This window comes from Somniosus microcephalus, chromosome 14 (assembly GCF_052327205.1).
Source record: "Somniosus microcephalus isolate GS21.2 chromosome 14, FLI_Smic_1.0, whole genome shotgun sequence".
NCBI lineage: Eukaryota > Metazoa > Chordata > Chondrichthyes > Squaliformes > Somniosidae > Somniosus > Somniosus microcephalus.
In genome coordinates this window covers 100,743,162-100,768,254 of record NC_141000.1, presented here as the reverse complement: position 1 = coordinate 100,768,254, position 25,093 = coordinate 100,743,162, and the positions used below count along the sequence as shown (strand labels likewise).

Genomic DNA, 25,093 nt, shown 5'->3' with positions numbered 1-25,093 from the left:
AACACTTCTGAATCCTAGAGGCAACAGCTGCCGAAGTAGAAACTGTTTCGGAATCTGGTAAACCACTCCTATTAAATCCACGTAACTCCCTTTCATCCGGAACTGCTGAAACCACGGTCGCAGGCTGATCAAAAAGAGCATAAGAATCCGAACTTCTCTGAGCCAAATCCAATGTAGAGGCTTGCTCAAAAGCACTCTTAAGATCCAAGATCTTATTTTCTAATAACCGCTGATGAATTGATCTCGACAGTAATCCATTAATAAATGCATCCCGTACCGACTCTTCCCTATGTTCTTCTGCAGACACGGCCTTATAATTACAGTTAGCACCAAGGCGCCGGAGTGCTTGTAAATAAGCATCCAAGGATTCTCCCGCCTGCTGCCTACGGGCAGATAAAAGGTGACGTGCAAATACCTCATTTTTGGGTTTAACAAATTTTTTTTCCAACGTAGCAATAGCCAATTCATAAGTTTCACAGCCCAAAATATACTTATACACATCCGGAGCAATGTAGTTGATTAGTATATCCAACTTATTTAGAGATTGCTGATCCAACACACCCAAAAAGTTTTTAAATGTACGATGCCAATGTTTCCATTGATCATCCACTCCTGCAGAATTAGGGTCAGCATTAAATCGTTCCGGTCGAAGATATCGTTCCATTATAGCAAAAGGTTAATAAATTGAAATAAAGAGTAGATTGCCTTTCAAAAGCTAGGCTTTATTAACCTTAAAAAACCAGCAAGTACATGTTGAGCACCCAGTCTCAACCAAACTGTAGAAAGCTGAATTTAAGATGGCCACCACAGGTCACATGGAATCAACTAACCAATGAGTTTACAGCATATATCTCAAGGCAGAAAAACAGGCAACCAATTACAATGCTTCTTATAAAACAAGAATAATCACCACACTTTCCTCCTTTAAGATGCTCCTTAAAATTTACCTCTTTGACCAAGCTTTTGGTCACCTGCCCTAATTTCTCCTTATGTGGCTTGGTGTCAAATTTTTTGTCTATTTAATACTCTTGTGAAGCGCCTTGGGACGTTTTACTATGTTAAAGGCGCTATATAAATACAAGTTGTTGTTGTTGTTGAATTAAATGTTTTAGCTGACACTTCCTGGTTTAGACTCTGCGCTGCTCATTAACAATTCTTCAACCTGATTGGTTAAGGAGATACACAGTTGCTTGTCCTGTTCACACAGGTCCCGGATGCTCTGTAGGGGGCGCTGCTCTTTTTTGGTAGTTGGCTGACAGGGTCTCCCAGAGCAAAAGCCCATAAAAAGTTTCTCGACAAGTGCAAGTGTAACGAATGTTTCACATTTCGCAAAACCGGCCCAATGCTTTTTGTAGACATTTGACAGCTTATGTCGACTATTGTTTCTTCTCTTTGTCTCAGTAGCTGCTGCTTTGTTACTGCTTTGTGATGTACTTCAGGGGATAAATAATTGTGCAAAAGCAAAATACTGCAGATGCTGTAAATCTGAAATGAAAACAGAAAATGCTGGAAATACTCAGCAGGTCAGGCAGCATCTGTGGAGAGGGAAACAGAGTTAACGTTTCAGGTTCTGATGAGAGGTCATCGACCTGAAACGTTAACACTGTTTCTCTCTCCACAGATGCTGCCTGACCTGATAAATAATTGTGGTCTGGCACTATACTATAAAAAAACAAACTTGATTTGGAATAAATACTAGCAGTGTCTTGCATTGACATTTGAAAATACTCACACAATCCTTATGATGCTCTAGGGTTGAATTTGTGGTGGGAGGCTTCCCACGGATGGATGCCTCCGACCAGCAAAAAATCAACGAACTTACCTGATGGTCCCAAAGGTTCAGACACTCGCGCTCCTGGGCCTCTATGCGTAGGCCTGCATAGGGGCTCACGTGGGCTGGCCCAACCAATCAAAGAAGGGGGATCCCCACTCATACTTATGCACGGAACCTCCATAAGCATGAATGTGGATGACAAGAAAAATAGATTTAACATAACAAATAAATTTTAAAAAATCACATATTTAAAATGAATTAAAATACGATATCATTAAAATTTAAAACAAAAATGTATTTTTTTGAAAAATAAATTTACATATTTTAAATGGTCTAAAAATAAACTTGCTTACATATGTTTTAATGTTTAAATTAATGAAAACATTGTATTTTTATGTTTTTTAAAACTCTTATGCTGTTCGCTGGGCAGAAGTTGGGCAACTAGCCCAACTCTCCACTCGCGGAGGCCCTTGTCCCGGGGATGCGTTGGATCTGTCAAATTTTAAAAAATTACATATTTAAAATGAATATTCTTGACAGATTGCAAGTTCCGGGTTTTAGCGCATGCCCTTCGCGTGTCTAAATCTGGAACTTGCGCGGCCCCTACTGGTGCGTGCACACCTCATATGCACCCGTAGGGGTTGCAAATTATGGCCCTATTGAAGTTTGAAAATACTCACAGGGCTTGACAGGGTAGATGCAGGGAGGATGTCTCCCCTGGCTGGGGAGTCTAGAACCAGGAGTCACAGTCTCAGAATAAGTGGTCGGCCATTTAGGACTGAGATGAGGAGAAATTTCTTCACTCAGAGGGTGGTGAATCTTTGGAACTCAGTCGTTGAGTATATTCAAGACAGAGATCAAGGGATATGGGGATAGTTCAGGAAAGTGGAGATGAGGTAGAAGATCAGCCATGATCTTATTGAATGGCGGAGCAGGCTCGAAGGGGCAAATAGCCTACTCCTGCTGCTGTTTCTTATATGTTCGTATATATGTTCACACAATCCTTATGATGCTCTATTTTTGATAGTCAATTATCATACTGGCAACTCAATTGGTCACACTCTGAAAATCCACGATCGTACCACCACATCAAGATTACATTGTCTCTTTTCATAACACAACTTTCGATTATAGATACAGAAATCTGCTTGTTCTCACATGGGTAGCTGTAGGCAGTAAACACTATGGCCTAGAAATTCGGTTTTGGCGCAGCGAGGGCTTTAGCGCCGGAAGTTAGTGCCGGCGCTAAGTCCCCCTGCGCGCGCCAAAAATTCAGTAGCGCCGCGCCCAAACGGCTGCCGGCGCTACTGAGGGGTCTCAGCGCCTCAAAACTGGCGCCACGCGCCGCATTGCGGCGCTATTCCGGCGCTGCGGCGCCCGCTGCGGTGCGGCAGGCTCGGGAAGTGCAGGCCTCCTCCTTCCGTTAAGGAGGAGCTGCCTGCACCCGGCCGCGGCCCGCGATAATCTTTTAAAAAATGAGCCCGGCACCTCGGACAAGTGCCGGGCTTGCTTCTGTTCCGGGGGGGGGGGGGGGATGTCCGGGGAGGGAGCTGCGGCCAGGCGGCCGGCGGGAAAGCGGCCGGCCGCCGCGGGGCCTTTAATGCGCCGGCGCAAAGTTCTGTAAGGCACCTCTGCCAGAACGTTGCTTGCGGCTGCCACGGGCGAGGCAGAATTTAGGGCCCCTGTCAATTTCTAAACTGGCCATAACTTCGGCGCTAGGCCCTCTAGCGCCTCAAAAGCGGCGCTAAGGCCAGTGAATTTCTAGGCCTATAATCTCCCACAAATGACAAATTAAAGCAGTAATTATATTTCTAGTTTATTAAATACAGTAATGTCAATGTTTAAACTCTTTTATTCATTTCAGGTACTTATGTGCAAACTACAGTTTCCTTTCCTTGGATGCTAATAAGGAGAAATACTGATTAGTAGCACACATATGAGAAACAATAAAAGCTTACTAATAGTGAAATGACACCAGGTAATCTGATTCCGAGCGGAAAATCAAAATATATCATTGTGTTTCCAACCGAATATTGCACATTGGCCACTGTTGGTGCATTCAATTCCTAATATTCTCTGATTCTATGCAAGCCAATAAACAGAAATTCTGTTCATGCCACCATAGTTGCAGAGGAATTTGAGGCATGCTTCTGGAAACACATTTGTCGTGGTCAGATACCAGTAAATGTAATTTCAAGTTGGAATAGAAGTGTCACTGTAGAGAATTCAAATCCAGATTCCTAGGGACAATTGGCTTTGAATTAAGTCAACCTGGCATTCCAGGACTACTACAAATGTCCCCAACCCAACCAAGAAGGAGGGTACCACAGATGAAGAATGGACAGCTCGCACAAGCTAAAAATGCGTGCTAGTAAGTTCAAATGAATATTAAGTCATTGTTGCCAATCCATTAATGCCCTGCAGTGCCCATGGTTGCAGAAGGCTTTAAATAAACTGGTATACATCATGTGGTTGTACTTCAAGGTCACCCCAGGTGTGCTCCAGGGATTGGAACATGGGAAACTAGTCAGAGAGGCCCACCCCGGTGATCTTTCAGACCTGTGGATTTTATCCCACTCGGCTCCACCAGGTTTCACCAGGTGTAGACCCATCAAAAGCTGTTTCACAATTGCTCACCCTGTGTATGGGGTGACCAAAGATAAACAATGTAGGGGAGAAGTGCAACTAAAATCTAAAGAGCAATCCCTTCAGATGGTGCAGTAGGTGCTGCAGCCTCTGGCACTGTACATATATACGGAAAATTGTTTCGTCCTGACTGCAGAATTGATTTCAGTAAGTGGCAATGTTACATATCACTTTGAGTGTAATTTAGAGATGCTCCCTTAACAATCGATACCTGACTGTGTATTAAACTACCCCATTACTTCCAACAGTGGATGGTGCATTACATCTAATTGTTGTTCTCCCCTTCCAGATTCCATTGTAATAGCTTTCTGGGTTGGTCTCGCTGTCTTTATGATATTTCTCTTCATAATTCTTATGTTGATGTCACGTTCCAGCTCTACACCAGCACAGTAAGTGGATTTAGTCACTTTTTCATACAATGAGCTAAGGATTATTGTTTTTAGTTACCGTGATTATTTGAGTCACACCACGTGGCAATGCACTTTTTCATTTGTGCAATGACACATTTCTGGAATTTCCTGAGTCAACTCCCATTTTATTAAGGCACATGTTTGTCTTCTCAATTGTATGTGGGAGCCGAGTGGGATAAAATTAGATTGAGTTTTTTTTAAATGACATGCTATCCCCCGATTGTTCAGCTGTTAAAGCAATGAGTAACTCAGCCAGGAAGGCCAATGCAAATGTCAATGCAAGTACTGGAGTGACTATTGGCAAATTATTTAAAATAAAGAATTTTATTCACTCAGATTTTCCGAGTGGAGGCGGGTTGGCTAGTTGGTGTGTTCCGGTCGCGCTGCCGATTTAATCTGCTCTGCATTAAGTATTTTCCCTTAACTGGGCTTATTAAGTCCGTCGTGCACGTTGCCTGGTCCAATCAGTGGGTTCGGGTCTGCTGCGCGCCTCTGCTGACATCTTCCATTCAGCTGCATTTAAGGGGCCCATGCAGCCTTGTGATTTTTCCTTCATTTTCTGATGCTTTTCAGTCTGGCAGATAGCGAGATGAGTGGGTCAAGAGCAAAGGCCTCTCCACGAATCGATGATGACTCCCTCCATGCTCTTGTGGAGGGAGTGAGAGGGCGCAAAGAGGTTCTGTTCCCCTCAAATGGACGGAGGAAGCCTCCTCAGCAAACCAAGGCAGCCTGGCTGCAAATTGCTGAGGAGGTGAGCGCCAGGTCTTTGTGTGGTCACACCTGGGTTCAGTGCCACAAAAGGTTCAATGATCTGCTCCGCTCAGCAAAAGTGAGTATAACATCACACTTACCTTCAATCTGCTCCCCATCTGCTCTCATCACCAGCACTCTGCATTGTCAACCTACTCCTACACATTCCACTTTACCCTTACATCCCTTGCACCCTTAACCATCCCTCACTCTCTATGTACAGAATCACTTCACCATTCTACTGTGCACCCCTCACACTCGCTCTCACTGTTATGCAATGACAACAACTAACAACGCACAGGGAGGGCCCTTGGTATTGGTTGTGTCCGTCAGCAGTAAGACACAGACTGCAGGAGAACGGTACAACAGGTGTTTACTCAACGTGGCTCACTCTGGAACTGAACTGTACAGATTACTACTCAGTGCTATATACAGGTGTGGTCACTGCCGGTACTACAGTATACATGAGCTGTAAAAAGTAGTTCCCCCCTTAAAGGTATATACATTACAATTCCTCCCCTTTTAGATTAACAGTACCATAACACTCATTTAACAATGAAATATCAAACTAATTACAATTAACACTTTTAACATACAACATTAGCTGAAAATAGTCCATTTATACATTCAGTCTTTGGGAGGCTTTCTGATCCTTTCTGGATAGCGCCTTTCCCGAGTGTCTCGCTCTTGGTGCGGGGGCGATTCTGGCACCCTGTCGTCGGTTGGGTCATCAGCTTCCGATGCTACTGTTTCTGGGGTAGATGTGACCTGTACGTCGGGTTCCTCACCAGGTACGTATGGGCGAGGCATGGGGTTGACTTGTTCCTGTGACTCTAGGATCTGGTCAGCATGGCGTCTCACGATGTTCTCCCCAACGTCCACTGTGTACATTAGTGGGCCCTGCCGTGTGCATGTCGTTCCTGGCTGCCATTTTTCTGTTTGGTAGTCGCGGGCCAAGACTGGTTGCCCTACATTGAAGCTCCTTGTTGGCTTCTCATGGATGTGCTGGAATTGCTTACTCTCAACATCTCTTCGTACGTTTGGTCTGAGCAAATCCAGGCGAGATCTTAACCTTCGGTTAAAGAACATCATGGCCGGGGCCTGGTTGGTGACTGCATGTGTCGCATTCCGGTAGGCAAACAGGAAATTGTCCACCTTATGCTGCAGCGGAATGTTGTCATTGTACATAGCCTTTATTGCCTTCTTAAAGGTTTGTACAAACCTCTCAGCCAATCCATTTGTGGCTGGATGATACGGGGCGGATGTGTAATGCCTTACCCCATTCTTCTGCATAAACCTCCGGAACTCTTCGGACACAAACTGTGGTCCGTTATCGGAGCAAATCTGTTCTGGCAAGCCGTTCCTGGCAAAAATGGTCCGTAGGACTGCAATAGTTTTCTCCGTGGTGGTGGAGGACATTTTGATGACCTCAGGCCATTTCGAGTGCGCATCCACGGCTATTAAAAACATTGAGTCCATGAATGGACCAGCAAAATCAATATGCACCCATTGCCATGGAGATGAGGGCCACTCCCATGGGTGTAAAGGGGCATGTGGTGGTGCATTTTGGACTTTCTGGCATCTTGAGCAGCTCTTGGTCAGGTCCTCGATTTGTTTATCGATTCCCGGCCACCACACATAAGCCCTGGCAAGGCTTTTCATTTTTACCCCTCCCAGATGACCCTCATGAAGCTCATTGAGCACTCTATCCCTTAACTTGGGTGGAATTACCACTCGGGATCCACACATCAAGGTCCCCCGGCACACTGACAGCTGTTCTTGTCGAGAATGCTGGCAACAGTGAGTCGCCATGTGCTGGCCATCCCTTCACCGTCAAATCATATACCCGAGACAGTGTCGGGTCATTTCGGGTCTCCTTTTCTATACGTGCGTTAGTTACCGGTAGGTATTCAACTATAGTCGAATGAAATATTTCGACAGGATCCACTGCTGGTGCTCCCTCTGCAGTAGGCAGTGGCAGGCGAGATAGCCCATCAGCATGTTTCGTGCCCTTATATTCAATCTCATAGTGGTGTGCCCCTAGAAAGAGTGACCATCTTTGTAGTCGTTGCGCAGTCATCACCGGAACACCCTTCTTCGGATTAAAAATGGAGACAAGAGGCTGGTGGTCAGTCAGCAAGGTGAATTTCCGCCCGTGCAGATAGTGATTGAACTTTTTCACTCCCCACACTAGGCTCAGGGCCTCCCTGTCAATCTGGGCATAGTTACGCTCGGCTGAGGTTAGTGATCATGACGCAAAGGCTATTGGCCTCTCTGAGCCGTCCGAGAATTTGTGCGACAGCACCGCTCCAATGCCGTAGGGTGACGCATCACACGCCAACCGAATTGGTAGTGCTGGGTTGAAATAGGCCAATACCTCTTTCGATGTGATTAGTGTTTTGCTCTTCTGGAAAGCTCGTTTACATTCGTCACTCCACTTCCATGGCACTCCAGTTTGCAGTAGGGTGTTCAGTGGGTGTAGTATTGTAGACAAATTTGGCAAGAACTTATAGTAGTAGTTTACCAGCCCGAGGAACGACCTCAGTTGTGACACGTTTTCCGGTGCTGGAGCCTTGACTACTGCCTCAATCTTTTCTGGGGACTTATGTAACCCCTCTTTATCGATAACGTGGCCACAATACAAGATCTGTTTTCTAAAAAACTCGCATTTGGGGCGGTTAGCTCAGAGCCCATATTCCTTCAATCTAGTGAGCACCTGCTCCAGGTTGGCGAGGTGATCACTGTCATTTTCGCCCGTGATCAGGATGTCGTCCAAATAACACTGGGTCCCTGGGATCCCTTGCAGGACTTGTTCCATTGCCCTTTGCCAAATAGCCGGAGCTGATGCTACCCCGAATACCAGTCGGTTGTATTGGTAGAGACCTTTATGGGTGTTGATTGTGAGGTATTTTTTTGATGCTTCTTCTACCTCCATTTGCAGATACGCCTGGGCCAGATCAATCTTAGTGAAGCTTTTCCCTCCAGATAGCGAGGCGAAAATATCTTCAATCCGCGGAAGTGGATATTGCACAGTGTGAAGGACTGGGTTCACTGTTACCTTAAAGTCCCCACAGATGCGAACCTTCCTTGGTTCCCCAGGCGTGCTGCTCACGACTTTTTCATCACAGGGACGATGGGTGTAGCCCACTCGCTCCAGTCTACCTTGGACAGTACTCCTGAACGTTCCAAACTCTCCAGCTCTGCTTCGACAGCTGGGCGGATCGCATAAGGTACCGGTCTGGCCTTAAAAAATTTTGGGCTTGCGTTTTCTTCGATTTTAATTGTTGCTGTCATGCCTTTTAGTGTTCCGAGTCCTTAGGTTAGGATCTTTGACAGTCGCCCAGGTGTGACGTCGTCATCCTTTTTGGCAGCCACAGTCAGTGCTTGTATGGAATGCCAATCCAGCTGTATTTTCTGGATCCATTCACGTCCCAGTAATGGTGGTCCTCCATCTTGCAACACATACAGGTCTAGTTTTGGTGTTTCCTTACCGTTATATATAACGGTCACCCTTATTTTTCCTTTGGGGTCGACTTTTTGCCTCGTGTACGTCTTCAAAATAATTTTTGTGTCTCTCAAGGGTATGTGTGAGAATAGCCGCTCGTAGTCCTGTCGGTTTATGACTGTTAGGGCTGATCCTGTGTCCAATTCCATTTTTACCTGGACTCCTGCTATCTTGAGAGTGACCCAAATGGTTCGGTGATCCTCCATTTTGATCACATTATGTAGTTTCAGACAACTCAGCTCCCTGTTTTCGGAGTCGGTATCACTCTTTTGTTCGTCTGAACTATTCTCCGTCACCTTATGTACCTTCTTGTACTTTTCTTTTGGAGATTTCTTATTGCTGGTTTTCTTTCCTGACCTGCAGACTCGTGCTATGTGTCCTACTTTTCCACACTTTCTGCACACTTTGTCTTTGAACCAGCAATCATTGTGGTCGTGTGTTGTTCTGCCGCAGCGATAGCACTTCTCTGTTCTGTATGACATTTCGTTTGTGCCATATTCTTGCGGTCTCTGTTGTATCTCTGCAGCGCCCCGTGCTGCTGCTTCATATGATACCGCAATGCTGAAAGCCTTGTCCAGCGTAAGGTCCTTTTCAGATAAAAGCCGTTTCTGGGTTCCTTCACTTTGAAGCCCACACACAAACTTGTCCTTTAAGGTATCTGCCAGTCCCGTTCCAAACTGGCAGTGTTTCGATAGTTTGCGCAGTTCTGTTAAATATTCAGCATTGCTTTCATCCTTATGCTGGTTCCGTTTGTGAAACTTGAATCTTTCTGCTATCAGCAGCGGTGTGGGGTTTAAATGTTCCTGTAGTATCGTCACTATGTCTCCAAAACTCTTTTCCACTGGCTTCGCTGGGGTTACTAGATTTCATAATAAGCCATACACCTTTGCACCCATTAAATTTAACAATACCGGCGCTTTCTTGTCATCTGACACCTCATTTGACTTGCAGTATACCTCTATTCGTTCGACATATGTAGTCCAATCTTCAACTTCATTGTCAAATGCGGTGATACTGCCACTCTTCGGCATTTTGGGTGTGGTTTAAAATGGCTTAAAATGGCGTCTCCCGCGCTTTCCTTCCTCCCCCGCTGCTGCCAACACCGCTCTCGGCGGTCCTCGTGGCAATGGCGGCGCCCTGTAGGTTTCGCGCGCTTCTCCTGCGCTGCTGCCAACGCCGCTCTCGGCGGTCCTCGTGGCAATGGCGGCGCCTCGCGGGTTTCTGCGCGTCTCTCTCCCTCTCCTTGACGCTGCTCGGCCCCTGAACACTGGCTGCGCCCTGTGCGCTCTGCCCTCTCTCTCTCTCTCTACCGTCGATGCTGCTTGGCCCTTTGCTGTGCCACTTGGTCGGGCTCTAGCCCGCCGCTGTCCGGGAAGGGTCTGCGCACTACCTGTTGCCAGCCCGTTTCGCTGGACCACCTCGACTGGAAAGCCAAGTCTGGCTCTCAACAACCTCCCCCGCAATTCTCGAGTCTCTGCTGGATGACTGGGCGGTTGCCCGTGGTCGACGTCCGTGTCTCTGGCCTTGACCTCCAATCTACTGGTCTCCAGGAACGAATCCCTGGGAGATGATGCAGAGTTGCAGGTAGGATTGAATTTGCCTCGTTGCCAATGTTGTGTCCGTCAGTAGTAAGACACAGACTGCAGGAGAACGGTACAACAGGTGTTTACTCAACGTGGCTCACTCTGGAACTGAACTGTACAGATTACTACTCAGTGCTATATACAGGTGTGGTCACTGCCGCTACTACAGCATACATGAGCTGTAAAAAGTAGTTCCCCCCTTAAAGGTATATACATTACAGTATTGGCACCTCACCCCATCTTTGTCTCCCTCTAAGCATCTATGCTATGGATTCTCTACACTCACTCCAACATTCTCACTCAAACTCCACTTGTGTCCCTCATTGCAGGAAAAGAGAGCCCAAAATAAGAGGGAGAGGGGCAGGACAGGAGGACAGCCACCTTCCTTGGTGCAATTGACCACCGCTGAGGAGGCTGCAATTGACATCGTCGGACGTGCTGAGGAGCTGGAAGTGAGGGACGGAGAGACGGGCGCAGTAGAGCAAGCTGGTGACAGAATAGATTTGCAACCCACTCATTTAGATGGCATGAGTGACTGATATGGCATCTGATGTTCATACAGGTTGAGTTCTGATTATCTGCACAATTCGATGTGTCTGCTACGTTAATATCACATGTCTAACTCATGCCTTTACTCCCCCACAGGACCATTGAGAGTCCCCCTCCCCACTGTCCAGGAGGAAGAGCCGGAAGACTCCTCAGAGGAAGCTGCAACCTCTGAGGGTGCAGTGTCAGCAGAATTGAGCACACCCAGCACCAGCGCAGAGATGCACACCTCGGTGGGTCATTCGCGAGATAGATTAGTGTTGTCACCTGGTGTATCACAGCTCACAAGTGAGCATCAGCAGATGGTGGAGACTGGGACAGCAATGGAGACTCCTCATCGGAGGGCGTTGGATGCGCCGAGCTCTGCTCAGCTGCATGTGGACGCTGTGCCTCTGGGGCCATCCAGAAAGAGAGCGGTGCTGGAGCTTCAGGAACAAGTGCAGGAGTCTCTGACAGGGTTTGCAACCACAGTAACTGCGAGTGTGCAGAGAATGGAGGAGTCTATCTCAAACATGAGTAATGCCGTGGTGCATGCAATGGTGAATGTAGGTGCCACCATGGAAAGGATGGCAACCTCTATGGAGGACATAAATCGCCAGATACAAATGAGCATGGTGACTCTTCTAAATAGCTGGTCCGCTATGGAGGATAGATGGGCATCTATTGACGAGAGGAACCAGAGGTACATGGATGTCCCCATCATGAGGACTGTCAGTACAGAGACGGGTCCTCATGGCCCCACTGATGTGCAGCAAGCTGCTCTCCAGCTACTTGCTAGCAGTGAAGTGCGGGTGACCCATGAGAGGGATGTTGGTGGTCGACAACAAGGAAGTGTGGACTCCTCTCCAAGCGCTCACACTCCCATGCCACTGCAGAGCCCTCGGTCAGAGCCCCCAATTCCTCACTGAGATGGCCGTCTCAGCCCCTGCACAGCCGCAGGAGGAGCAGACTATGCTGAGCCCTCCCAGGCTCCCAACCCAGAGGACGCCCGCCAAAGGCATCGAAACAGGAGCAGCATGTAAGTGAGCAAAGTGCCTCAACATCTGCTGAAGCCACAAGGGTAGTCACTTGGGTGTTTTGATATAAAACAAAGTGAAGATGTTCATTGTTATTTCAATTGCAATAAATAGATGTGATGGCATAGCTTCAAAGAGTTGGCCTATGTGTGATCAGAAATGGAAGTGTCACAGTGAGGTGCTGAGAGTGATAGGAAGCCACAGTTTATTGTACAGATGCTGTATGGTGTGTTAAGAAGGTCGGCCAGACACTAATTTCCATGTGCCAGCCACATGTGTTGGCTGCGTAAACCTACGCGAATCTGGCATGGATTAGTGCATCCCTTGACTCACGGCCAGTAATGTGCTCGCATGCTGGTGGTACTGGCACATGTGCCTCCGCAAGGTCTTCCTCATCTGCCGCCTCCTCCTCAGCTGTGAGCTGAGCCACTTGTTCCTCAGGCAGCGGTAAACCATGCTGCTGTGCGATGTTGTGCAGGGCACAGCAGACCACGATGATTCTGGAGACTCTGGCTAGTGAGTACTGTAGGGCTCCACCTGATCTGTCGAGGCATCTGAATCGCATTTTGAGTAAGCCGATGGTTTGCTCTATGATGCTTCTGGTGGATATGTGGCTCACATTGTAGCGCTCCTCAGCTTCGTTTGATGGCCTCCTCATCGGTGTCATTAGCCATATCTTCAGGGGATAGCCTTTGTCTCCAAGGAGCCATCCAGAAAGTTGGGTTGGCGGATTGAACAGCTGAGGCACAGTAAACTGCTGCAGGATGAACGAGGCATGACAACTGCCAGGGAATTTGGCGTAAACATGCATAATGTTCTTCCTGTGGTTACACACCAGCTGGACATTAAGGAGTGGAAGCCCTTGCGGTTGACAAATACAGCTGGGTTGTGATGGGGTGCCCTAATAGCCACATGTGTGCAGTCTACGACGCCCTGCACCCTTAGCAGGCCTGCCATATTTGGAAAGCCAACCACACGTGCGGTTACACTTGCTTCATCTGTGGAGAAGTGGATGTAATTGTGCGACTTTACAAAGAGGGCATCGGTAACCTGCATGATGCAGGCATGTGCGGCTGACTGGGAGATGCCGTTGATGTCTGCTGCTGATCCTTGGAAGGACCCTGAAGCAAAGAAGTTGAGTGTGGTGGTGACTTTGACAGCCACTGGTAAGGAGTGTCCACCCACTCCTTTGGGCTCCAGGTGTTGGTGCAGCATTGTGCAGATGTCAGCAACTACCTCTCGCGGAAGTCTCAGCCTCCTTTGGCACTGCTGCTCAGTCATGTTGAGGAAGCTCATTCTTGGCCTGTAAACCCTGTGTTGGGGGTATCTCCTGCGGCGCGGTGCAGCCCTGCGCTGATGCCCTCTGCCCTGTGCAGCATCAGGTGGCTGAGGAGAAGGTTGGCGCTCCTGTTGTTGCTGCTGCTGTTGTGCCTGGTTCTGCTGCTGCTGCGGCTGCTCTTCCTCCGAGGACCAGAATGAGAGGGTATAAATGGTTTCCATCCCGTTGGTATATAGCTCAGTTGAGGAACAGATGTTATAAGCACTCAGTCAATGTGGGGAGAGGGCTTTCCAAGGAGGTCACAGTGCATATGGATCCCAGCTTAAACACTTACAAGCTCAATAGACCTGCAAAATGTGTTCCAAAACCTCAAAACACAAAGTTCTGGCATCTGAAAGTCAGCCATGTTACAGGTCTACTTTTATGCTGCAGGTGCAGCTGTCAAGAATTCAGCGAGTTGCTGAACCCGGCACAATCAGCTGGCATGTTTGTCGCACGATGTGCAACATGCTGAAAATGTAGTAAAATGGGAAGGATTATCTAGGTAATTAACAAGCTGTGCCTCTCCCGTCGTTTGGTGTCGGGTCTGATCGGGACTTGCAGACCCGACACTTTGCAAAGTTGCGTGGAGGCAGGATGGCGGTGGGTTCGCAACCTGCCGTCAATCATTTAGATTTTCACTCCTGACCCGCCTCCAAACCCGCCCTCTGAGCGCCAGCAAAATCGTGGCCAGAGTTTCAGATTTCTGACTTCACAGCCAGAAAATGTTTGAAAGGTGGTAAATTGTAAAAAGACCAAAAATCTGTGGTCCAAATCCATCTTTCTGCCAAATTTAACAACCATATCCAGCTTTGTTGATGTTAAACAGTGGCAGAAAATATCTCCCTAAATAATTAAATTTATTACAGCTCATCATGGGTAAACCCGGAGAGCATTTTGCATTAGGTTCTCCAGATGGCATAGTATATTAATTTAGCCTGTATTGTATCACTCTTGTCAGGTCTAGGCAGTGGTTTCAATGAAATGCTCTCAGCCATAGTGACATCAGCGGAGGTTTGAAAGATTCCATCCATCATCTCAACTGAAGCAACAGTTTAATGTAGATAAATGTAAGAGTCAACCTGAAGCATGAGTCTGCAGTGAAAAGAACTTCAGCCAACTGCCACTCCTCCTCTCCTGAAACATTGATTCCTTGCTGGAATATGGTCACGTACGTGTCAGCTGCTCTCCAGTACCTCATCCCAGTGGCCATTGCTCATGTATGAACCTACTAGTCGACTGTCACTATTCTTTCATGGGTGGTGTTAGCCATCAACCTCCTTTCTCCACTGGTTGACAATGTTTCGAGTAAGCACGAGACTTCGTAGTAGAGCGTACGGAACAGACTTTATTGATACACAGTAAAAGGTGATCGGCCTTTAACTGTATACAGAGAGTGACTTTTTAGTGTTTCTGTATCTTTCGAGCACTCTGACCTACTGTTGAAAACCATGATCCTTTATACACCATATTTTAACTACATCAAAGGAAAATGTCATAGATAAGACTGTATGACGCATCTATTCCCAAACCCTTTGAAAACAGACTATTCATGAAAACAGTTTGCAGTTGTTTACTTCAGAATTACTTCCCCTAAACAAGACATCCTCAAATGGGTTTGCTACCCCGGTTTTATTACCCTAAAATTAAAGGTACATTTTATTACCTACACTTACTTCCTTTCGCAAGCACTTTCTATATCAGAAGACAAGCCATGCTTTCTCCTCACGACACTTCAGAGTCATCCTGTTTATATTGGAAAGCCTGGAGAGCCTGTTGCTTTCCAAAGAAGTTCGACTGTTAACCTTAACTTCCCAAGATGTCCAACATACATCTCACCAGGATGTCCAACAAGTAACTTTAGAGTTGAACCTGATCTTGTCCTCGTCCAACATCAATACATATGTGAGTCATTGAAAAGCAATGGGAACCCTGGTTGATTTCCCTCTTGCTAATTCAGAGACCTTGAGGACAAACGTCACACTCCTGCCACTGCTCCTGGTGAGATCAGGTAACTCAGCACAGACTAGAGATTGAACCTGTGATTTTCCTGATCTGCATGGCTGAGGTGCTCGCTGCCTTAACCAGCTGAGTCCTTGGTAGGCTTTTAAAATTAATTTCAACAGCTTGCATTTATATAGCGCCCTTAATATAGAAAAACGTCCTAAGGCACTTTACAGAAGCTTAATCACACAAAAATGGACACCAAGCTAAAGGAAGTAGAGGGGTGACTAAAAGTTTGGTCAAAGAGGTGGGTTTTAAAGAGGGACTGAAAGGAGTTCAGGGAGGTGGGAAGGTAGAGAAAGGTTTAGGCAGGGAATTCCAAAGCTTGGGAGTTAGGCAGCTGAAGGCACAGCTGGGATGAGGGAGTGGGGGATGCACAATAGGCCAGAGTCAGAGGAATGCAGAGTTCTTAGAATATTGTAGGGCCATAAATGGTTACAAGTGAAGATTTTAACTTAATGCCATTGGGAGACCGGGAACCTATGTAGGTCACCAAGCACAAGGGTGATGGATGAGCGGGACATGGTGCGGGATAGGATACAGCAGCATAGTTCTGCGTGAGCTAAAGTTTATTGAGATTGGAGGATGGGAGAACGGCCAGAAGAGATTTGGAATACTCGAGTCTGGAGGCAATAAATACATGAATGAGGGTTCATGTAGGACTTATGTAGCCTGCAGACAGGGGAGATTTTCATCCAGTCAGTCTGGCTGGAACCTAAGTCCCAGATGTTAAAGGCTATGCAGTGAAGGATATCTGATAGCAGTGGTGTGATAATTGATCATATACTGATAATAACTTCACACTGACTGGATACTATCAACAAAATTAATTATATACTGGAATTTATGTCAAGGGCTTGTGACCATAACTAAAAATGAGTCATTCTAACCTTGTACAGATCACTGGTGAGACCATTGCTATATATAATTTTCTGCACTCTACCTTCAAAAGGAGATTCATGTAATGGATAGGGTTCAGAGAACAGTGATAAGGATGATTCTAGGATTTATGTCTTTAACTCACTGGAAATTAATCACCTGAGAAGAGGAACGATTCAAATTCTTAAAATGCTGACATTGTAGGAGTCTCTGCACTCCTAACAAAGAATCTATAACTTACTGGAAGTTAACAAACTGAATTTATTGTCTAAGAACTTTACAAAACAAGAAACTACAGGAGAAGCTCAAAACAGGTCTTTTCTCTTTCAATCCACACGAGGACTGGCTGGCCCCGCCCTCTACCTCTGACGTCATGACGTCATCACGTTTCCCGCCGAAGGGGACGCCACGTGACCCACATGATGACGTCATCGCGTCAGATCGCGATGTTGTCGATCTAGCTCTGTTTAACCAGAGCCAACTTGAAAGGTAATAACATTGGTTACAGACAATTAATGCTGGAGGTAATAACATTGGTTACAGACACTTATGTAAGTCACTGTAAGAGTCTATTAGTGGTTTTGCCACAACATAATGGATAACATAGATATGAACAGACTTTTAACATAGGCATCCTGCACTGGTCTGCATGGCTTTAGACTTTGTTAAATCAATTAGCAAAGAAAAGCTGGGAATTTCCATGGAGCTGCTTCTCAGCCACTGTAACTTTACTGAAGTGCGGCAGAAACTTCAAGGAACTTCACTCCCAAAGAAAAAGCTTTGGGTGTGATCATTGGCTGTTTACTGAACGGTCCAATCAATATGAAGCTACTTTTCTCTGCAGCCTGTCCAGCAAGGCTATAATATTCCACCAGTGGGCAGATCTATATGCAGAATACGGAAGCTGCTGATAGTGACAAGCATGGCCAAGCTTTCTTATGAATTCCTATTCTTCTACTTTAATGTCTAACTGATTTCCTCACTCTTGCTACAGTACAATTGGAGATGATTACCATGTCTAGGAGCTGAATGATTGTAACTCAGCAACCTTAAGTACTCTCGGCAATTGAGCAGCACTATAGATACACAATTTGTTATAAAGGTGGATAGGAAACGTGACAGTCAATCTTTTTGATAGTACGACTAGTAGATCTCCTGGGGCATTGCTCACAGTGAATTCCGGGGAAACTGTCCTCAAATATGGGCTGACCAACTACAGATAGGTAGCATTCCTCACACCCAGGGCTCGCTTCAGAAAAATCTGATGGGAGAGAAAACTTGATCTGGTTGGAGATAAAGGGAATAAATAGTCATCAGGGCTGAACTTTTACTGAGCCACCAGTGCTGAACCTTTACCCACCCAGCCAGGAGTGCTGAACTTCTCCCAGATCACAGAGCTGAACCTTTACCCAGATCACAGAGTTGAACCTTTACCCAGATCACAGAGTTGAACCTTTACCCAGCTCACAGAGTTGAACCTTTACCCAGATAACAGAGTTTAACCTTTACCCAGATCACAGAGTTGAACCTTTACCCAGCTCACAGAGTTGAACCTTTACCCAGATAACAGGGTTTAACCTTTACCCAGATCACAGAGTTGAACTTTTACCCAGATCACAGAGTTTAACCTTTACCCAGCTCACAGAGTTTAACCTTTACCTAGATCACAGATTGAACTTTTACCCAGCTCACAGAGTTGAACCTTTACCCATCCAGCCGTTACATTGTAATTCACATTGCACTAGTACTGATGACATTTAAAAGTAACACGTCAGCCTGCACAACTTTCAGTTTATATAAAAGAATTCAATTCTGAATGGTACACTTGAGCATTTCAACATGACTGTAGCGAGAAAGGATCTCGGCTCGGAAGATCAGGAAGTAGAATCGGTATAGGTGGAGATAAGGAATAACAAGGGGCAGAAAACACTGGTAGGAGTGGTATATAGGCCCCCTAACAGTAGCTATACCATTGGACAGAATATTAATCAAGAAGTAGTGGGAGCTTGCAACAAAGGTAATGCAATAATTTTGGGGGACTTTAATCTTCATATAGACTGGACAAATCAAATTGGCAAAGGTAGTCTGGAGGACGAGTTCATGGAATGCATTCGGGACAGTTTCCTAGAACAATATGTCATGGAACCAACCAGGGAACAGGCTAATTTAGATCTTGTACTGTGTAATGAGACAGGGTTAATTAGCAATCTCAATGTAAAAGATCCTCTGGGGCAGAGTGATCATAATATGATAGAATTTCATGTTAATTTTGAGAGTGACTTGCCTAAGTCTGAAACTAGAGTCTTAAACTTAAATAAAGCCAATTACATAGGTATGAGGGACGAGTTGGCTAAGGTAGATTGGCTAAGCAGTGGCTAGCATTTAAAGAAATATTTCATAATTAACAACAAAAATATATTCCATTGAGAAACAAAAACTCCACGGGAAAAGTGATCCAACCGTGGCTAACTACAGAAGTTAAGGATAGCATTAGATTGAAAGAAGAAGCTTATAATGTTGCAAAGAATAATAGTAAGCCTGAAGATTGGGAGAATTTAAGAAACCAGCAAAGGTTGACCAAAAAATTGATAAAAAGGGAAAACATAGAATGAGAGAAAACTAGCAAGAAACATAAAAGCAGAGTGTAAGAGCTTCTACAAGTATGTAAAACGGAAGAGAATAGCACAAGTAAACGTTGGTCCCTTAGAGGCTGAGACGGGAGAAATTATTATGGGGAATAAGGAATGGCAGAAACATTAAACAAATATTTTGTATCTGTCTTCACAGTAGAAGACACAAAAAGCATAACAAAAATGGTGGGGAACCAAGGGTCTAATGAGGGTGAGGAACTTGACATAATTAATATAAGTAGAGAAAAAGTACTAGAGAAACTAATGGGACTAAAAACCGACAAATCCCCTGGACCTGACGGCCTACATCCTAGTGTTCTAAAAGGGGTGGCTGAAGAGATAGTGGATGCATTGGTTTTGATCTTCCAAAATTCCCTAGAATCTAGAATGGTCCCAGTGGATTGGAAGGTAGGAAATGTAACACCGCTATTCAAGGAAGGAGGGAGAAAAAAATAGGGAACTACAGGCCAGTTAGCCTGACACCAGTCGTCGGGAAAATGCTGGAATCCATTGTTAAGGAAGTGGTATCAGGGCACTTAGAAAATCATAACATGATTAGGCAGAGTCACATGGTTTTATGAAAGGGAAATCGTGTTTGACAAATTTATTAGATTTTTTTGAGGATGTAACTAGCAGGGTAGATAAAGGGGAACCATTGGCTGTAGTATATTTGGATTTCCAAAAGGCATTCGATAAGGTGCCACATAAAAGGTTATTACACAAGATTAGGGCTCATGGGGTTGGGGGTAATACAATAGCATGGATAGAGGATTAGTTAACGGACAGGAAATAGAGAGCAGGGATAAACGGATCTTTTTCAGATTGGCAGGCTGTAACTAGTGGGGTGCTGCAAGGATCAGTGTTGGGGCCTCAGCTATTTACAATCTATATTAATGACCTAGATGAAGGGATCGAGTGTAATGTATCCAAGTATGCTGATGATACAAAGCTAGGTGGGACAGCAAGCTGTGAGGAGAACACAGAGTCTGCAATGGGATATAGATAGACTAAGTGAGTGGGCAGTGATACGCTTATCAATTACTTCATAAAAGGTGATGAGTCGAAGAAGAGATGATGAGTCGAAAGAAGAGATGAATAAGGCTTTTATTAGCTAAGAAGAGACCATGCTTCTTTGTGAGTGACTGAACAAGTCTGAACGAAACCCACACAGTGGTGGGTGGAGTCAGCTGAGGCATGCCTCCATACACAGCGCCACCCAGAGGTGGCAATATACAATACAGTGGTTTACCACATGTAAGTCTATCAGGAGGCCTTGTCTGACGTCCTGATCGTCGTGGTGGCGGCGGTGGTGTTGCAGCATCCGACGTCGGGTCTGGTGTCTGGGTGGTTGGCGAAGATTCCTGGGGCTTTGGCATGCCGTCTGCAGGGGTTGGGTTGGGAGGGGTGGTGGGGGATAACAGTGGTAAGGGGGATAACGGTGGTAAGGGGGATAACGGTGGTAATTCAGGGGTACCCGAGGGTGCGAGATCTCGTATGGAGACCGTGTCCTCCCGCCCGTCTGGGTATGTCACCCAGGCATACTGGGGGTTGGCGTGTAGGAGGTGCACCCGCTCGACCAGGGGGTCCGTTTTATGCGTCCTCACGTGCCTCCGCAGTAGGACGGGCCCAGGAGAAGTCAACCATGCCGGTAGCGAGGTTCCCGATGTAGACTTCCGGGGGAAAACGAACATTTTCTCATGAGGGGTCGCATTAGTGGCAGTACAAAGCAGTGACCGAATGGAGTGAAGCGCTGCAGGGAGGACCTCCTGCCAGCGGGAGGTCGGAAGGCCCTTAGATTTTAGTGCTAAGAGGACTGCCTTCCAAACCGTCGCGTTCTCCCTTTCCACCTGGCCGTTCCCCCGGGGGTTGTAACTGGTGGTCCTGCTCGTGGCGATACCTCTTGTTAGCAGGTACTGCCGAAGTTCGTCGCTCATGAACGATGAGCCCCTGTCGCTATGTATATAGCTGGGGAACCCGAACAGAGCGAAGATGTCATTCAGACACTTGATGACCGTGGTACTGGTCATGTCTGGGCAAGGGATGGCAAAGGGGAAACGGGAGTACTCATCAACTATGTTGAGGAAGTACACATTGCGGTCAGCGGAGGGGAGGGGCCCTTTAAAATCGACGCTCAGGCGTTCGAAGGGGCGGGTGGCCTTGATCAGGCTTGCTCTGTCCGGCCTATAGAAGTGCGGTTTGCACTCGGCGCAGATTTGGCAGCTCTTGGTCATGGTCCTGACCTCCTCGATGGAGTAGGGCAGGTTACGGGATTTGATAAAATGGAAAAACCTGGTGACCCCCGGGTGGCAGAGGTCATTGTGGAGGGACTGCAGCCTATCACTCTGCGCGTTGGCGCATGTACCACGTGATAGGGCATCTGGGGGCTCATTGAGTTTCCCTGGCCGATACAAGATATCATAATTGTAGGTGGAGAGTTCGATTCTCCACCTCAAGATCTTGTCGTTCTTGATTTTACCCCTCTGCTTATTATTAAACATAAAAGCTACTGAACGCTGGTCAGTGAGCAGGGTAAATCGTTTCCCGGCCAGGTAATGCCTCCAGTGACGCACCGCTTCTACAATAGCCTGGGCCTCCTTTTCGACGGAGGAGTGTCTCGTCTCGGGGCCCTGGAGGGTCCTTGAGAAAAAGGCCACGGGTCTGCCCGCCTGGTTAAGGGTCGCGGCTAGGGCGAAGTCGGAGGCATCGCTCTCCACTTGGAAGGGGATGGACTCATCCACCGCGTGCATTGCGGCCTTCGCGATATCGTTCTTGATAAGAGTGAAGGCTGCACACGCCTCTGGTGTCAGGGGGAAGGAGGTGGCTTTGATGAGGGGCCTGGCTTTGTCTGCATAGAGGGGCACCCACTGGGCGTAGTAGGAGAAAAACCCCAGGCATCTCTTCAGTGCTTTTTGGCAGTGGGGAAGGGGTAGCTCCATTAGGGGGCGCATTCTGTCGGGGTCGGGCCCGATGACTCCGTTCTCCACCACGCAGCCGAGGATGGCCAGGCGCTTGGTGTGAAACATACATTTTTCCTTATTGTACGTTAGGTTCAGCCGTTGGGCCGTACGGAGGAAATTTGCTAGATTAACGTCGTGGTCCTGCTGGTCGTGGCCGCAGATGGTGACGTTATCCAAATAGGGGAAGGTTGCCCGCAGCGCGTTCTGGTCAACCATTCGGTCCATCTCCCTTTGGAAGACCGAAACCCCGTTGGTGACGCCGAAGGGGACCCTAAGGAAGTGGTAGAGGCGGCCGTTTGCCTCGAAGGCAGTATACTGGCGGTCCTCATGGCGGATGGGCAGCTGGTGGTACGCTGACTTAAGGTCGATGGTGGAGAATACTTTGTATTGCGCAATCTGATTGACCATATCAGATATGCGAGGGAGGGGGTACGCGTCCAGCTGGGTGTACCAGTTTATGGTTTGGCTGTAGTCGATTACCATGCGGCGTTTTGCAGTGGTTTTAACGACTACAACCTGGGCTCGCCAGGGGCTAGTGCTACCTTCGATAATGCCCTCCTTCAAGAGCCGCTCCACCTCAGAGCTGATAAAAGCTCTGTCCCCGGCACTGTACCGCCTGCTTTTGGTAGCGATGGGTTTACAGTCGCGGGTGAGGTTAGCGAACAGGGGAGGGGGGGGGACTTTTAATGTGGAAAGGCTGCAGGTGGTTTGCAGCGGGCGATTTAAAAGTTGTTGGTTGCAGACTGTGAGTGGGGGGAGGGGTCCACCGTATGCTAGTGTGACACTCTTAAGGTGGCACTGAAAATCCAACCCTAGCAGGACGGCAGCGCAAAGACGGGGCAGGACTAGCAGTTTAAATTTTTTATATTCAGTGCCCCCTACTGACAGGGTCACCACACAGTAGCCGCTGATGTCCATTGACTGGGACTTGGACGCCATAGAAATGCGATGGTGCGTTGGCAGAATCGTGAGGGAGTGGCTACGTACCGTGTCGGGGTGGACGAAACTCTCTGTGCTCCCGCTGTCGATCAGGCAACTGGTGGCGCGGCCGTTTACCGCGATATCCATCATGGAGCTGGATAGATGGTGAGGGTGGCCTTGATCCAGCGTCACGGAGGCCAGTATGTGGCTTAGTGAGTCACTATAGTCATCCGCCGAGACGGTGGTCGGTTCCGGTGACGAAATGGCGGTTGAGTGCGTTGGATACGATGGCGGCGGATGCCATGCGGCCGGGGGTACACAAAATGGCGGATAAGATGGCTGCTCCCACGGCCCGCACGCTGCGCTGCTGGCTGGCTTCCCCTTGCAGGCGTTAGCGTAATGGCCTTTCTTCCCGCAGCCCGAGCAGGTAGCTGTCTTAGCTGGGCAGTGCGCTCTGGGATGTTTTAACTGGCCACAGAAATAGCATTTTTGGGCCTGGTTACTGGGCATCGAAGCAGTTCTTACCGGAGGCTGCTGTCTCGGTTGGGTCGCTGCAGCGGTTGGTGCCGGGGGCGGCGGTCCCGTGTCCCACGGTTTCGATTGCCATGTCTCGGCGCCGTTACGGGGGTATGCCTCGAGGTTTCGGTGGGCCTCCTCTAACGAGAGCGCAAGGGCAATGGCCGTCTTCAGGTCGGGTTCCTTGCTTTCTAGCAGTCTCTGCCGGGTGTGGTCTGACTGGAGGCCCCTGACGAAGGCATCACAGGCGAGTCCCTGCGCGTGCTCCACAGCCGTTACCGCTTTACAATCGCAGTCTCTGCAGAGTGCCAGTAGCGCCCGTGCAAATGCCCCTACCGATTCTCCCGGTTGCTGCCTGCGGGATCCCAAGAGGTGTCGGGCGTAAATTGTGTTCACTGGGCGCGTATATTGCCCTTTTAGTAGCTCGAGGGCCGCCACGTACGTATTAGAGTCCCGGATTAGCATATATACTTGATGGCTCACCTGGGCGGTCAAAATTTTCAGTTTGTGATCCTCCTCTGTAACCTGTGAGATTGCGAGGAAGGATTCAAAGCAGCTCAGCCAGTGTTCAAACTTGGCTGATGCACCCACATCTTGAGGGTCGAGGTCCAGGCGTGGTGGTCTGAGGGCTCTCAGCAATGTCTGCTGTATCCGTTGCTGTTGTTGCTCCTCAGGTGTCGCCATTTAACTTTTAGCTAATAAAATTGATACGCTTATCAATTACTTCATAAAAGGTGATGAGTCGAAGAAGAGATGATGAGTCGAAAGAAGAGATGAATAAGGCTTTTATTAGCTAAGAAGAGACCATGCTTCTTCGTGAGTGACTGAACAAGTCTGAACGAAACCCACACAGTGGTGGGTGGAGTCAGCTGAGGCATGCCTCCATACACAGCGCCACCCAGAGGTGGCAATATACAATACAGTGGTTTACCACAGGCAGTAAGGTGGCAGATGGAGTATAATGTAGGGAAAAGTGAGGTTATTCACTTTGGTAGGAAGAATAGAAAAACTGAATATTTTTTAAATGGTGAGAAACTTTCAAATGTTGGTGTTCAGAGAGATTTGGATGTCCTCGTGCAAGAAACATAGAAAGTTAGCATGCAGGTACAGCAAGCAATAAGGAAGGCAAATGGCATGTTGGCCTTTATTGCAAGGGGGTTGGAGTATAAGAGTAAAGAAGTCTTGCTACAATTGTACAGGGCCTTGGTGAGACCACACCTGGAGTACTGTGCACAGTTTTGGTCTCCTTATCTAAGGAAGGATATAATTGCCTTGGAGGCGGTGCAACAAAGGTTCACTAGATTGATTCCTGGGATGAGAGAGTTGTCCTATGATGAGAGATTGAGTAGATTGGGCCTATACTCTCTGGAGTTTAGAAGAATGAGAGGTGATCTCATTGAAACATACAAGATTCTGAAGGGGATTGACAGGGTAAATGCTGAGAGGTTGTTTCCCCTGGCTGGAGGGTCTAGAACTAGGGGGTATAGTCTCAGAATAAGGGGTCGGCCATTTAAGACCGAGATGAGGAGGAATTTCTTCACTCAGAGGGTTGTGAATCTTTGGAATTCTCTGCCTCAGAGGGCTGTGAATGCTGAGTATTTGAGTATATTCAAGGCTGAGATAGATCGATTTTTGGAC

At 47.3% G+C, this 25,093-nt stretch overlaps 1 protein-coding gene across 1 annotated transcript in view; it reads left to right on the top strand.

The window, feature by feature from the left end:
- Window positions 1–25,093, top strand: part of LOC147107762 (uncharacterized) — a 58,566-nt gene that overhangs the window by 17,880 nt on the left and 15,593 nt on the right. The window contains exon 2 of the mRNA XM_086007429.1: window positions 4,710–4,809. Coding sequence (XP_085863555.1) covers window positions 4,710–4,809 — 100 coding nt within the window. The remainder of the gene's footprint in view (window positions 1–4,709; window positions 4,810–25,093) is intronic.